The 15,517-nt window shown below is 52.0% G+C and overlaps 1 protein-coding gene across 2 annotated transcripts in view; it reads left to right on the top strand.

The window, feature by feature from the left end:
* The first annotated feature begins 806 nt into the window (after positions 1 to 806).
* The window catches only part of Nuak1 (NUAK family kinase 1), a 76,485-nt gene continuing 61,774 nt past the window's right edge, over positions 807 to 15,517 (top strand). The window contains exon 1 of one of the 2 annotated variants that reach the window (XM_045151960.1): positions 807 to 825. Coding sequence is in view for 1 of the 2 variants with exons in the window: in XM_004650236.2 (XP_004650293.2) it covers positions 2,337 to 2,600 (264 nt within the window). In the remaining variant the exon portion in view is untranslated. Of the gene's footprint in view, positions 826 to 1,918; positions 2,601 to 15,517 lie in introns of those variants that run through there. The other variant, XM_004650236.2, reaches the window with a different exon arrangement.

Genomic DNA, 15,517 nt, shown 5'->3' with positions numbered 1-15,517 from the left:
GGGTGCTGGGGAATGGGAGGCTTCACAGGCAAGTGTCTTTTAACCACTGAGCCATCTCCCCAAGCCCCACTCATCCATAGTCTAAGAAGAGGAAAGTGAACTTTCAGGAGGTGAAGTCATTTGACCCACCCCAGTCATCCAACCCATTCACTGCGGAGCCAGGACTCAACCTGCGAGTCATTCAAGTGCCTCTCAATCTACAGAGAGCAGAACAGAGTTTCAGGATGGGGGCCAGGGCGTCCCTGCGAGGGCGATGGACGGAATGGAGTGGGATCAGCATGACCTTTGCGGTGGTCTTATGTGACTGCTCTCAGGAGGGTAGGAAGGAGTTAGAGGGGGTTTAGGAAAAAAAAAATTGACGATAAGATTATCAAGCGCCAGAGAGGAGCAGAGAGTGGTGTGTGGGAGACGGGTGGTGGCTGTGTTTCAGGCCATGACTCGGGCAGCAGGGAGGGGGTCCTGGGAAAGGGGGGCTGTTGCCTGAGCCCCGTGCAAGGTGATAAGGGTTAGGCAGGAGTGAAGGCGGAAGGAATGCTGCTGGAAGGGAGACCCCTGGGAGCCGCAGAGGAAAAGTGGGGACCAGGCGATTTGAAGAACATACCAGCCTCTCTTCCCCGCTCCACCCTTCCAATTCCAGACGAGTACACTGTAATTTACATAAAATTATTCTTTGAAAAACTTCCCAACGCCTCTTTTTCTCATGTTCTCTATGTTTTCCTCCCCTCCACTTAGGAGATGGGGACAGTCTCGATCATGCACGGTTGGAGGCCCTTCCGGCCTGACCCTCACCTGGTTGGGGTGGGATCTGTCTCTTTTAGTTAAAGGGTGAGTCCTAATGCCCGAAGGAACCCAGAGGCCTCCAAGTGGCTTCAGGCTCCGCCAAGGAGCGGCTCAGCAGGCCGCGGAACGCTGGTCCACCTCCGGAGGCGGCCTTCGCAGGCACGGTAGGCCAGCAGGGGACGCAGATCCGTCCAGGCCCCCAGCTCCCCGGCGATTGTCCTCGCCGGAGTCCTGGACAGTGTCAGAAGGCCGGTGATGAGCATCTGGCACCCGGGTTCAGTCTCGAAGCCTTTCTTTCTCCCCGATCTTGGGAGAGGGCGCGGCTGCGGGGGGGGTCCCCCGTGGCCCAGGGGGCGCGGCTTCTGGGACTTTCCAGGACCCGCAGTGGCCCCAGGAAGGGCTCAGCCCGGGCCTAGCCGGAGGAGGTGGAGGCCTGGGCGGCGGGAGGGGGACCGTGACTCACCGCCTGTAACCCAACCCGGCCCGGCCTCCTCCCCCGCCCCCCCCCCCCACCTAGCTCCCTCGGGGCCTGGAAGGCCGCGGCGACACCAAACAGAAAATGAAGGTGCGCCCGAGCGCGCGCAGCCCCGGCCCGATCGCAAGCGCGCCCAGGCGGCCAGGCCTTCGGTGCGCTGTCGCCTGTCGGGTCGCAGGGCTCCGCGATCCTCCTCTTCCTCCTCCGCCGCCGCCGCCGCCGCCCGGGCGCGAGCAGGAACCACCGAGGCCGAGCGGCCGAGGGCCCCGGGGTAGCTGCGGCGGGTGAGGCCGGGGGCTCCCGGGGAGGGGGACCCCCTCTCTCCTTCCCACTACCCCCGGGCTGGGATTTCCACCTCCCCGCCTCCCATCTAAGTGCTCATCCCAGCCCGGGCGAGGACAAAGCGACCCCTTGGTGGCCCCCGCCCCCACCGCAGGCGCGGCGACACGCACACCCCGCCCTCCGCGAACGGGCGCACGGGCGCGCGCGGCGGCCCGGGGGTGGGGGGCGGCGGGGAGGTAGGTGGGGACACCCCGGGGCTGCGCCGCCCCTCGCTCCCCTTGCCCCCTCCCCCCACCCCCGGTCTCCGCCCCGTCGGCGAGGGAGGGAGGGAGGGGGCGCGGCGCCCCACTTAACACTCCCCCTCCCGCGCTCGGGTGCCACCCCTCTCCCCTCCCTCTTGCAAACACCACCGCGCCTCCCCTGCCATCGTCGCCACCTCGCCCGACGCTCCGCAGCTCGCCGCGAGCCGGCCGGGGGAGGGTGGTTGGGGTGTGCTGCGTGTGTGTGTGTGTTGGAAAGGGGGAGGCGGTGCTCCGAGCGTGCGCGCCCCGGGGCGCCTGATGAGCAGTCCCCGCCGCAGCCGCCAGTGACCCAAACGCCGGCAGTCCGAGTTGAGGGGTGGGGGGGATCGGGAAACGTCTCGCTCATGCTGCGGGGGCGACCTTGAGCGCACCCCACTTCCCAATCCGAAGGGGACTTCTCCTCCGAGACATCCCGAACCCCGTGTCCGGGTCTCGCCCTAGCCAGTCCCCCACCAAGCCCACCCCACCCCACCCCAGCTTGTTCCGCGCGCTTGGACATGGAAGGGGCCGCTGCGCCCGCCGCGGGGGATGGCCCCGATTTGGGGCCGGGGGCGCCAGGCTCTCCTCCGGACGCGGTGGCGGGGGCTTCTGCAGCCCCGGCGGTGGCGGCGGCGGCGGCCACCGAGCCCAGGAAGCCTCACGGCGTGAAGCGACATCACCACAAGCATAATTTGAAGCACCGCTATGAGCTGCAGGAGACGCTGGGCAAAGGCACCTACGGCAAAGTCAAGAGGGCCACCGAGAGGTTTTCGGGCCGAGTGGTGAGTAGGGGAACCTCTTGGGGTGCCGGGCTAGGCGCAGCTGCCCACCGAGTGTGCATGTGGGGAAGGGTGGTCTGCACGCTCTAGAGCTTTGCCCATCGAGGGGGGCTTCCTCGGGAGACACCCCCCAGACACACTCTTAAATCTGCCCTCAGCACCCTGAGTGACTCAGGCGTCTCTCTGGAAACACTTGTTACATCCTGTGTGCACTTATTTTGGGGTTCCCCCCACTTTTATCCCAGGAAGCAAAGTAGTGTTTAGGATTTGCAAACACTTTGCAGCTATGGGACTAAGGGGGTCTCCCACGTGGGCATACATTCAGAATTTGTCCTTATTTGTACAACTCCAAAAAGACCCACATCCTCAGCTCCGAGCCGGTCCCCTCAAGTCCTGTATCCTGAGGTTGACCTGCAGTCCATCTGCCCATCTGCCCACAGACCCTCTGCACCCTTCCATGGGGACACTTGGTCACGCTGAGGCAAGAAAGGGCAGACTCCCGCCGCCGGTGTTTGAGACTGGTTGGGGAGCACTCCTGAACATGTTTGAGGATAGTGACAGTTTGCGTTCTGGCCTTTGGGAAGATTGGAATGCCCTGGGCTTGGTGGTCATTCAGACGCCGGGCTGAGTTGCAGCGAGCTCTTTCAGGTGCTGGCTGCAGGGCTACTAAGTTGCTCCAGGGGTCTGGCCAGCTGCCCCTGGGACAGCTGACGCCCTGCCACTTGCACGGCTCCACGGAGTTCTTTGAGTGCCTCGGGGTCTTAGTGTATTGTCCCAGCCTTGGTTTGTTGTCATTCCGCAGACCCAGGCTCTTGAAATCCACACTGCTTGTGGCTAGAGAGTTGGGTTCAAAGTGACTGACTGTTGCAGAAAGTTTGTGTGGTGTGTGGCATAAAAAAATAAAATAAAATAACATTGGTCTTTGATTTAAAGCACATCAGATGTATTTTAATCGATGTAGGGCCAAAGTCAGAAACTAATTACAAGACTTCCTTATGTGTACTTTTGGAGGCATTGCTTAGAAACCTAACAGATGACCACAGGGAAAGGCAAAATGAACTGTCATATGAAATGAAGTGTTAGTGTTTTCTCTTGCATGTGTACAGGGACAGTTCTATAGGGGAAAAAAGGGGGGTACCAATCAGCAAGGTTCAATACCCCCAATTCTCAAGTATCTGGACACCTGAATAACCTCTCACTTCTCAGATTCACCGTCTGGTCACTAAAACTTTATCCTATCACTTTAAAAAGCCTATTGCCAGTGAGTTGGAACTTTTTAAAATAAGCTGCCTCTATCATAAATGAATTCTACGGTAAGCAAATTGAGGGGATTCATTGCGCAGGTGGCAGTTTTTATTTTTATTTTTATTCTTTTGAGGTTGACAATTCTGCTGAGGAGATAGTTGCAGAGGTGGCCTCTGATGAAGGAACACACTTTCGGGTTTGCGGAAGAGCCCGAGAAACACGTGCTTCATTCATGCTTTTCTTCTGAGGTGATATTCCCCAGGCTGGAGGTTGGATAAGCAAAAACCAAGCTTAGATCCTTGCTCGTGTTGTCTCAATGGCTGGTGAAGTGAAGGATCGCTGGGAAGTTGAAATGCAGGCTAATGAAAAACAGACGCTGTTCCGAGGGTGCAGGTTGAGGATGTGCAAATGTGAAGGTCTGCTTGGGAAGAGTGTGTCTGGGATCTGTGGAGGGACACCCCCCCTACACACACACCTAAGTGCTGGGGGGATCCTCTCTGCTTTATAGGATAAAGCCTGCTTGCCTCGCTGTGGCTTTCTGTCACGCATTCGTCTAGCTGGCTGATCCTCAGGCTGGGTTAGAGTGAAAGACTTGCTTGCATTGGTAGCAGGAGCCTGCTTTTCTCCTTTGGTGGATGTCGGGGTTCTTTATTTGCACAAAACTGTGAGCATTCTGCCAATGTTTAGTGACGTGGCCACTAGGGGGCGCCCTGAGAACGATGGAGGCGCCTTTCTGTGCTTGTCCAGCCCTGGCTCCCTCTCCCATTGTGCTGTTAATTTCAGCCAAACCTCTTGTTTTACTTAAAAATTATGTAAAGATTTTGAAGCTGGCAGCAGATCCAGGCCCACAGACTGGCAGACCCCAAAGTGCTGCATTTCTCCGTGGGACTGCTTTCTATTCGATAGCTTAGTTTAGCCTGTTAGCATAGACCTTCTGGTGAACACCTTGCACTTAACAGATGGGAAACTGAGGCTTGGAGGAGGGAAGGTTTCTTTGGCCCTGCATCCTCCCCTGCTGAGCACACAGGCTCGCAGATGGCAGAAGAACTTAAGTGAGAAACAGGAACTGTCAGGTGGAAAATTCCCTGTGTCTAGTTGAACAGAAAATAACCCGACAAACAACAACAAAAAATTGGTCAGCAAGTTGCGCTTGCCTAGTCAGTGCCTTGGTGACTCAGACAGTGTTAAGAGCAGCAGAACATTTTCAAGTGCAGTTATGAAAGTGGAGTTTTCCTGTGAGGCACCAAAACAGCCACCACTTTCCCGGTAGCTCTAGTCTTGGCGACTTAGGAAACCACGGTTTTGGTTGTGCGTGCTCCATCCTTGGGTAGAGCGATAGATGCTTTCGTACCAGCCGCGGTCCCAGCATCTCTGGTGGAGCCCTGGTGTTTAACCGTTTTGCCTGCGAGAATGAGTTGAGCCAGGAGGAAATGCTAAGGGAAATCATCTTTCCTGCCCAGAGTAGGAGCCTTCCTCAGAGAGGAGTCATTTGTTGTTGGAGAATGAGGGTCTTAGAGCCTAGCACTGCACGTCTGGAAGCCCCCCCCCCCACCTAATCCCCCGAATGCCACACTCTGCCTCACCTTCACTGCACTGTGAGGTGCAGTTCTGATGATGCTGCAGTCAGGAGCTTGGAGTCAGCTGGTCCTGCCCACTGCATGATCTGGGCACCTCCTCTCTTCATCCCCAAATGTGGCTGGTCTCACAGCTGTGGCTTAAGCACGCCTACAAGGGCTCACAGTGGCCTGAGATGGTCAGGCTCACCACCGAGACACTCTTGCAGAAAGTCGCAGAGCCCTGGCTCGCGTTCCGTGGACCTCCCTCGTGTTGTGATTTTACACGCGAGTATCATCACTGAAATGTCAGCTTGCTAGGCTGTAAAGTGGGCTGCTTGCTAATCGTACTCGCTTCTTGCAGTTTTGAGACTTGAATAAAATAACCCGTGTAAAGCCTCAAAGTGGGGTGTGTGTGGGGGAATGAAACATTTCAATTTTCTCTTATGGTAGATTTTCCTTCTCATCTCATTTATGGTTTCATTTAGGTTTGAATCCACCAGAGGCAGCATGCATTGGGCAATTAGCCTTGCAGAGAGTGGTCGGGGAGATACTTACCTTTCCAGGGTAATTAGATTAATTAGGGAGGCGCTGGCATAGGAAGGTGAGACAACCAACCAGATTCAGATCGGATCTACTGTGCTTCTCAAGTCTGGAATTTGTGTCTCATTTATTGCACAACCCTCATCTGGATGCAGTTTTGGGCAGGCTGTGGGGTAAGCTACTGGGTCACTATGTGGCATGCAGTTTTTTAAAAAATATTTATTTATTTGAAAGGAGAGAGAGAAAGAGAAAGGCTGGAGAGATGGCTCAGCAGTTAAGGCACTTGCCTGCCACACCTAACGCCCCAGTACCTACATAAAACCAGATGCACAAAGTGGTGCATGCATCTGGAGTTCATTTGCAGGGGCATGCAGGCATTTAAAAAAAAAAAATTTTTTAGCCCAACTCTTTGGACCTTTAGGGCACACAAAGCATTGCTGAAACAAACAAAACAAATGCAAGAAATCAACCAAAACACACAGCTTTTGGAGGTGCATTTGACCAAACATGAGTGTTGTAAGCAAAAGCCCTTGCCCAAAGCTCTTCGTCTAGCCCGTGATGGTAAATGACAGGTCAGGGAAGCAGATAAGCAAGTGGTTCTCTGTAGCGTGTGTGCGGCTGTCATATGCACAGAGATGGCATGTCGCAGCTGAGACCCAAACCCAGAGTATAAGGGACCTTGGTGAATATGTCATTCAAACTGCTCCTCCTTCAGGTGGGAAACACAAGCCACTGTAGTGACAGGTGACTTGTCCAAGGTTGCACAGCCGATAAGGGACTGAGCTGGACTGAAGAAACTTGATTGTTGGTTAGGAGTTTTTTTTTTTTAATTTTTTTTTGGTTTATTCTTATTTATTTGAGAGCGACAGACAGAAAGAGAAAGAGGCAGATAGAGAGAGAGACAGAGAGAGAATGGGCGCGCCAGGGCTTCCAGCCTCTGCAAACGAACTCCAGACGCGTGCGCCCCCTTGTGCATCTGGCTAACGTGGGACCTGGGGAACCGAGCCTCGAACCGGGGTCCTTAGGCTTCACAGGCGAGCGCTTAACTGCTAAGCCATCTCTCCAGCCCATGGTTAGGAGTTTTTAATGTCCTTTGCTGAAGGACACAGTCCTAGTTCCTAAGCAACTTACCAGTCTAGTAACAGAGTCGAAACATACCCACAAGTAATCAATGAATTCTGGTCCGTTCAACAAAGATGTGGTGCCACATGCACTTGCCCGGTTGGATGTGGAGATGGTGATGCCCACAGAGCTTATAGTCTGGTGGAGAGATGGAGTAAGTAGTTCCTGTGCCAGGAGCCAGATGTCTGTGGAGGCTGGAAGCTTAGTTTAGCAAGCTGAGTTTGATTTGATCCTGGGCAGCAGTGCCCTTCCCAGGAGTACCCTGGCTCCTTGCATTCACACCAGCTGTTCTGCATGCTCACCTATTTAACTCTCACCCTATGAGGTATGTACCCAAGTTGAACCCATTTAGAAATTTTTAAATTTGATTTTATCTTCATATATTTTGAGACAGGGTCTTGTGTACTCCAGGCTGGCCTTTGGACTTTCTGTGGAGCCAAGGATGACCTTGAACTCCTGATCCTGAGATCAGTGCTGGGATTACAGGTTGTGCCACCACATCCAATTTATGCAGTGCTGGTCATTGAACCAGGGTTTCATGCTTGCTAGGCAAGCACTCCACCAACTAAGCCATATTTCACAGCCACAGGTCCATCTTACAGATGGAAAAACCTGCACGTAGGTAGGTAAAGGGTTGAGGGTCACACAGCTGGCCAGTGCTCTGGAAGCTCATTGCTGCTAGAGAAATCACTGACCTTCCTGGTCGCACAGTTGGTGAACTCTGATCGTGATGTTGTGCTGGGGTGCCTGAAGATCAGCTCTAGGGTGGTACTTTTTTTTTTAAACTTTATTTTTATTTATTTATTTGAGAGGGAGAGAGAGAAAGAGGCAGAGAGAGGGAGAGAGAGAATGGGCATACCAGGGCCTCCAGCCACTGCAAACGAACTCCAGAAGCATGCGTCCCCTTGTGCATCTGGCTAACGTGGGTCCTGGAGAATCGAACTTGGGTCCTTTGGCTTTGCAGGCAAACACCTTAACCGCTAAGCAATTCCTCCAGCCCTTGGGGTGGTGCTTTTGTTCTCAGGTGGGTTTTTGTAGCTGTATAGGATGTGGTGTGGAGAAGAGCCTATGATAGCCAAGGCTTATGGAATGGAATGGAGGTGACTACATTGGGCGGGGGATATTGCAAAGACGACCTTGGGCTTTCTTGGCCAGGAAAGACATGACTGCGAGAGTGAATGGATGGATGCAGAAGACACTGCCGAGTGGTAGACCCTTCCTGCATGAGTTCCTCTGCTGTTACATTCTCCATCGGCTAAGGGGAGGGCAAGAACTGCAGAAGACGACACTGAAGTTGGGTTTCAGAAGCCTGAACCCTGGGCATCATGGGTAGAGGGGAAAGGTGGGCAGCCCAGATAGGGTGGCATGGGGGATTTGTGCTGGGGTGCAGTAGGAGACAGGATTGGTCACATAGGCTGGGGGGCAATAACAATTGATGGTAATTACAGCGCCCGGTTCTTCTCAAGTGTTTATAGCATGCCTGGTACATGTTAGCTGATTGAACCCTCCTAACAATCTCATCACCCCATCTTCTAGGTGAAGAAACTGAGTCCTTGTGAGGTTAACCAGCTAACCTAAGGTCATAGGCAGCAGCAGGGCCAGAGATGTGGACCCAGGTAGTCAAAGGCAGAGCCGAGACCTTGACTTGTAGCCTCCTCTGGAAGTGGGCCGAGCTGAGTGCTGATCACAGTAGGGCCGCTCCTGGGGGCTTGGGTTGTTGCCCTGGAGCAGGAAGGATTTCCCAAGAGTTTAGGTGTGAGAAGATAAGGATCAGAAGTCTCTTGGGGGAGGGCGATGGTCTGGGGCTGGTGAGCTAGCTGCTTCTTGGACCCTGAACATATTTTAATGACTCACACCAGGGAGGTCCTCACCTGGACACACACTGCATTGTTTCCCCCTCCCCTCCCCTCCCTCTTGCCGCCCTGACTCCGGATCCCTGGAGGGAGGGGGCTGAATGGGTGACCAAGTTCACTTCCCTGCCTGCAGACAGAAATGCACCCACACCGCGCCAGCATGTCTTGAGCTCCTTTCTCTTAGGAAGTAGCAGGAGATAAGGGTTTGAGTCAAGGTGTCTCGTCGGTGCTATGCCTTGTCTGTCTTGAACCCATCTCACACTGCCGCCCACCACAGATGCCTGCTGAGTGTGGGGCAGGTCCTCCAGCAGGGCTTACAGGATGAAAGGGAGAGGCATAAATCCAGTGAGGGAATATTATGGGAGGTGTACAGACTGAAGGTTATCTCTCCTGACCTCAGGGAATATTTGGATTTGTGGGCAAGAGAAGATAGGGCTGGAAATGAATGAGTGCAGCAAAGTCTGCGAGACAGGCAGACCCTTTCTCCTGCAGGATGGATCCCCTGGCTGTTACATTTGCTCGTGCGATCATTAGGCAGAGACATATATCCAGGCCTTGTCGGGTTCCTGGCCATGGCTTCCTGTCCTCAGTGGCTCTGGAGTCAGACAGCAGAAGTCTCATTTGTCTTTCCCACATGAAAGTCTTGGAGCATCTGTAAGTTATGATTTGTGACGTACTTTAAAGCAGAATGTATTTATCATCTTGCTGGCCCAGACGACACTGGCAAGTACAGGAATGAGAAGATCCCAGGCCCCAGAATAGGAGGGTCTGGGCCTGATGACCCACCCGTGAGTCGAGTCTGGCTGAATTGATAAAATTCCTTGGAAACAACCCAGGAGCAGCCAGATGTTGGCTCCATAGTAGGAGCCTTTGGTAAACTTTGAAGCGCATGTGAAAACCAGGGCTAGGCAATTCCACGCCTTAGTCTACCCAGGAGAAATGCTAACACGTGTCCATGCCAAAACTCGTGCGAGTTCATGTTCTTAAGAGCCCCTGCATGGAAGCCACCCAAATGTCACCAACTGTGAATGGATACACGAGATGTGGTATGTCGGCTTTACTTAGGGACTATTATTTATGATCTATTGCACAATTTTATTTATGGAATATTTGTGGAATGCTATTTAGCAATAAAAGGAAATGAAGGGCTTTCATACATGCTACAACACGGATGAACCTTGAAAACATTATACCAAGTGAGAGAAGCCAGGCACCAAAGACCATATAACGTATGATTTCATTTCTATGAAAATGTCCAAAACAAACCAGTCCGTAGAGACAGAAAGATAAGTGATTGTCTGGGCTGACGGTGGAGTTGGCAGTAAATGGAAAGTAGCTGCTAATGGGTCTGTTTCTTTCTGGGATCATGAAAATATTGTAAAATTGGGATGGTGATTGTACAGCTTTGAGGATATACTAAAAACTCCCGAGTTGTATGTCCTCAAAGTTGTACAGCCATCATCACGATTTTACAATATACTAAAACTCCTGAGTTGTGTATTTTAAACACATCACTTGTAGTATATATGGATCATACCTAAAGGTAGCTGTTATTTTTAAAAAGCAGGGCTTGGGGAAGAGTGGAGATAACAGTGGAGAAGGCTTTATGTATTAAGTGTCCAGGATGCCAAGCTATGATCCTACAAAACTGTCTTTTTGAGCAAGAAGTAGAAAGCAGTGTCCTGCTTGCTTTGGGGGGGGTGGGGGGGGTGGGAAAGAAGGAGAAGAAGGAAGGAGAGAGGGAGGGAGGGAGTGTCAGCAAGCCCTGGAAATGGGCACTCTGTCCACATCCCATCCCTTTCCTTGACAACTGGGTGACCTTAATCACTAACCTCTGTTTTTTCTCATCCAGGTTTCATAGTGCTTCTCATTTTATGGATTCTTGAGAGGCTTCAACGAGATGATATGTCTAATCCTATTGCCCAGTGTCTGAAACATAGTATGTGAACAATAAATATAGCTGGGCCATTGCGAGTCTAGAAGACAGGTTTGTCTGAATTAGAAAAAGGTCTTCTTCAGGTGGATATATTTGAAGAGGTTCCGTGGTAGCCTTCAGTGGCCCCCAGACCAGTGGCTCTGTGAGAACCCTGTGGGCTGGGTGCCATTCGCTTGCCCGTCAGCTGAGTGCCTTGTGCATACATGACCTGCGCACCCCTATCTGGCCACCCTCTTTCAGCAGTGTTTCTCCCCTCTTCTTCTCTGGCATCGTCTCTGTCCTGTCACTGAAGCTTCGCCCCAAGACAGTCCCAGCGTGCGGGAGTCTCTGCACACCCAGTCTTCCTCCCGGCCTACTCATCAGTTGGGGTGCTTAATGCCGACAATGGGGCTGTGACTATAGAGACGTTTCAGAGGAGGCTGTACACTTAGTGAGTAATCCATTTGGATGAATTGGAGCGTCTAAGTGCGGTAAGGCATAAGGAGTCACAGCTGTGGCACCCACAGACCCAGGCTGACAGTGGAGACAGGATGCGGGGAGTTCTCTTGTCTGCAGGGCCCGGTGCACAGTTAAGATTTTTTTTCCACAATTTTTATTAACATTTTCCATAATTATAAAAAATATCCCATGGTAATACCTGCCACCCCCGCACTTTCCCCTTTGAAATTCCATTCTTCATCATATTACCTCTCAATCATTACATATATACAATACCAACCTATAAGATTTTTCTTTTAAGTTTCAAAGATTAGTTAGGAAATACTAGGACCTTGAAAACTAATGCATACTCTTTAAAAAAAAATTTTTTTTTTGTCTATTTTTATTTACTTATTTGAGAGCGACAGACAGAGAAAGAGGCAGATAGAGAGAGAGAATGGGCGCTCCAGGGCCTCCAGTCACTGCAAATGAACTCCAGACGCGTGCGCCCCCTTGTGCATCTGGCTAACGTGGGTCCTGGGGAATCGAGCCTCGAACCAGGGTCCTTAGGCTTCACAGGCAAGCGCTTAACTGATAAGCCATCTCTCCAGCCCCTAATGCATACACTTTATCTGAGGAAGCGCTAGCGTGGAGAACTTGAGGGCCTGGTCGTGGCCTCCAGCTCTTCGTGTTGAAATCCTCCCGTGAAATTGCACAGGAAATTCTGTATTTTCCATGGCCTTATCATGGCTCCTGCCTGGGTGTGCAGATACTGTGTCCTTATTCCTCTGTCCCAGCTCAGTGTCAGTTTCCTCCAGCACCTGGGAGTGGGAATATTTGTGTATACTTCATTCTCCATACACTAGAGAGGAAGCAGGGTGCTGTCTCTCTTACTGGTGCTGGGCATATATATGGTAGGTGCTTAGTGATAATGAATGAATAAAGGAGTGAGTGAATGAGTGAATGAATGAATGAATGAATGAACAGCCACAGGAAGTGTGAACCATCAGTCCTGAGAAGGGAGTCTGGGAAACTTCAGGTAGCAGGAAGGTCCCCTGGAGCCCTATCCTCCTTCTCTCACTACCGTGAACAAGGTGGCTCTCCCGTCATGCTGTGCCACCCCCTTTCCCGCCCCCGTGGGACACACAGGGAGGCTTAGCTGTCCCAAGCCCACTTCCACCCTTGGGTGTCTTCTTGGGCGCTATGCAGCCTCTGTGATGTGACTGGGCTCTTCCCACGCTTGCCATTTTCCTCTGGAGGGCCCAGGCTCCCCTCCCCGTCCGATCCCCTGCTGATTGGCCCTGCAGTGTGCCTGTCTCTAGATGCAAAAGGCATCTGCAAGGTTTCCAAAACATTTCTCCCGGGGCTGTAAATCAAGCACTTGAAGAATTGTAAACCCTGCTGGAGTGCCGAGTTAATGTATGTCTGGAAAAAACGCCATCATGATTTGCCTTTTAAACTCAAGAAAAGAATCCCACTTCGTTTACTTTCATTAGAGATACTGAGACTTCCAGTGGGAAGGCAGGCGTTAGGAGGCTGTGGTACGGTGGGCTTCTCTGGAAGGGCAGGAGATGGGCCTCAGTGGCTCAGGGCTCAGTTTTCATCCTGTTTGGCCGAAAGACAGTTTTTTCATGTTAGAAGAGGACTTAGTGTCTCCAACAGTGCCCCTTCTCTCCTGTCTGGGGCAGGCTCCGTGGCTCAGGGGACTGCACAGTCATTTGATTGCTGTGGGCAGAGCACATCCTTGATGGCTCTCGGGATTACGCCGTGCATGGGACTCATCCCAATGGGCCAAAGGACCCTCGGATTCCAAGTCTTCTACAGGGAAGCTGGCGGGGAGGCGGACCATCCAATCCCAGAATCAGACAGGGGGCATGTGGAGCTGGGCAGCCTGGGTTTGAGGACCCCTCCCCCAAACTTCCTGTGTACCCTGCAGATAGTCAGCCGTGACTGGTTGTCTTCTATGAAGTCCAAGCAGCCATGAGCTTAAAGGAGGTTTGCGTGGAGTTCTGAGGAAGGTGTGTGGTCTTCAGCGAGTTGGCTGGGAGTGTTATTTTTGGGGGGGACACTCTGGGGGAAAGGCAAGGTAGAGCCCTAGCTGTCTCAAAGGTGCATCGAAGTGCCTTTGCTTCCGCTGGAAATAGAGGGATGGAGACAGCAGGTCTTCAAAGTTCTGCCAGCTCATAGGAGGAGAATCCCAGGACTCGCTGAATGGAATAGGTGAAAAGCAGATTTCATTTCCTGTGCCTGGGCTCCTGGCAGGAGCTGTCTTAGCTGGGGGAAGGGGAAGTCATCTTGGCTCTCAGAGCTGCTTTTCCAGCACGGAAGAGACTCAGTCCATTAAGCCTCAACCCGCTTCTCTCCATCCCTGAGAGCTCTGGTTCTGTCCTGTGGCAGTCTTGGCTTTCTTAAGTAGGCTTAGGAGGCAGTTCTCAACTAACTGACATGGAAACGTGCCTCCCTCTCCTATGTGGAGTAGGATGGTAGCCTCCTAAGGACTGATGGCAGGACATGTGCCCAGAATGGTGCCTGACCATGCGAGCGTGAGCTGTGGCTGTCTGGGGTCCAGAGAGGGCACACTCCTGTCCCCCTGGGGTGCCTCGAGGGATTAAAGTTCCTCTTAGATACTTGGAGTTCAAGGGGGACTTGGATTTGGTCCCAGTGAGGCCATAGGCTCCTGGCTGCCTCTATCCCAGCACTGAAAGGGGTGTGGCATTTGGTGGTCTGGGAAAGCTTGGCTCCTTGATCCCTGGTGGCAGACAGGATAGGAGGGGACACTCTCCAGGGCTGAGTGAAAGGCTGAGGAGCCAGTGTCTTGTCTGAGCAAGGGGGACTGCTGCAGTCTTACTGAAAAGGAAAACTCTACTAATATGTGTCCTAACATTTCACTCTGAGAGGTAGACCAGTGACACTGGCCATCACTGCATCCTTTTCCATCTAGAGGTCCTGTGCTAACTGCATCGCCTGCATCCCCACATGCACTCTCAGAATGATCCAAAGAGGGAGACTGCTGCTGGGCCCCACAGCGAGTCTTGAGCCCAGGGCCATACTACTTGTACCTTGGTCGTGATGGAGGGAATGCAAGCCATGTCTGTCAGAGCTTAAATTGTGACTGTGACCTCCTTCAAAAGTAGGTCTGAAATAGCTTGGTCGTTATTATTATTATTATTATTATTATTATTATTATTATTATTTGTGGCAGATGTTTCTTCTGCCTCTCCCAGGAAGTTAAAAAAAAGTTCATTCATATATGATTTTGAGCCTTTTGTGTGTCAGGCACTGTGCACTAGAGAAGGTAAACAGGGAATCAGATAAGTAAGCTCCTTGACCAAAAGAGTTCACCCACCTCTTGAATCTAGAATACACATCTAACTCTCGCCATTTCTAGATCTTCAGTCCTTTGGGTCCACACTCATTTCTCCTTGCTGATCCATTTAAGGACTCTGATTCCTTGTTGTGTGTGTGTTTAATCTCTTAGAATTTCATCACTTCGCATCAAGTATCCATTATGCAGTCTTAGCTTTCTCACTGTCAATGAGAAGAAATGCCAGCAAACTCTACAAGGAGCTCCCAGTGGTGCCTGGTACAGCTTAATTACCTAGTGTGCTTCTGCTTGTAGATTTGAAAGCACACGGTCTTCAGCCAGCTGAGTGGTATGTGCAGGAGGCTAACAGACATTTTATCTGGGAGCTCAGAGCCCAGCCTGTGGATGTGCCTGCAGGGGAAGTGAGGCACTCCACTCTGGGCAGGGTCCCATTTTGTATCTTAGGAAAGGAGATCTGTTTCCTAGGCGGAATCAAGTGGAACACTCCTGGGGGGAACAATGGAAGAGTGGATGGCATGCAGGCGTCTGGTAGCTCACATCCTGGAGAGGATAGGAACTGAGAGGAAATCTCACTTACTGAGCAATACTTTCTTGGATGTGTAGGAGGGTCCAGAGTGAGGGAGGAATACTAATGGCAGGAAACCTTTATTAGAGTGATAAGCCTGTGTTATATACACAGACTGCCCTTTTCCCACTTCCTTCCATTCTTTGGGTATGTGTGAGCTGGGGATGGAACCCAGGGCCATGCACATGACAGGCTAGCTCTCTGTCTGAGCTCCCTCCTCAGCCCTTGACTACTTCACATGCTTTCTTGCCTTTGAACCTGTGTGATAATCATGGCCATTTTCCAGACAAGGGAATAGAGGCACAGAATGACTGTCCCAAAGTCAGAGCTGGAATTTAGCACTGGGCTGTGTGTTTCAGGT

This window comes from Jaculus jaculus, chromosome 6, assembly GCF_020740685.1.
Source record: "Jaculus jaculus isolate mJacJac1 chromosome 6, mJacJac1.mat.Y.cur, whole genome shotgun sequence".
NCBI lineage: Eukaryota > Metazoa > Chordata > Mammalia > Rodentia > Dipodidae > Jaculus > Jaculus jaculus.
This window is presented reverse-complemented; position numbering and strand designations above follow the sequence as displayed.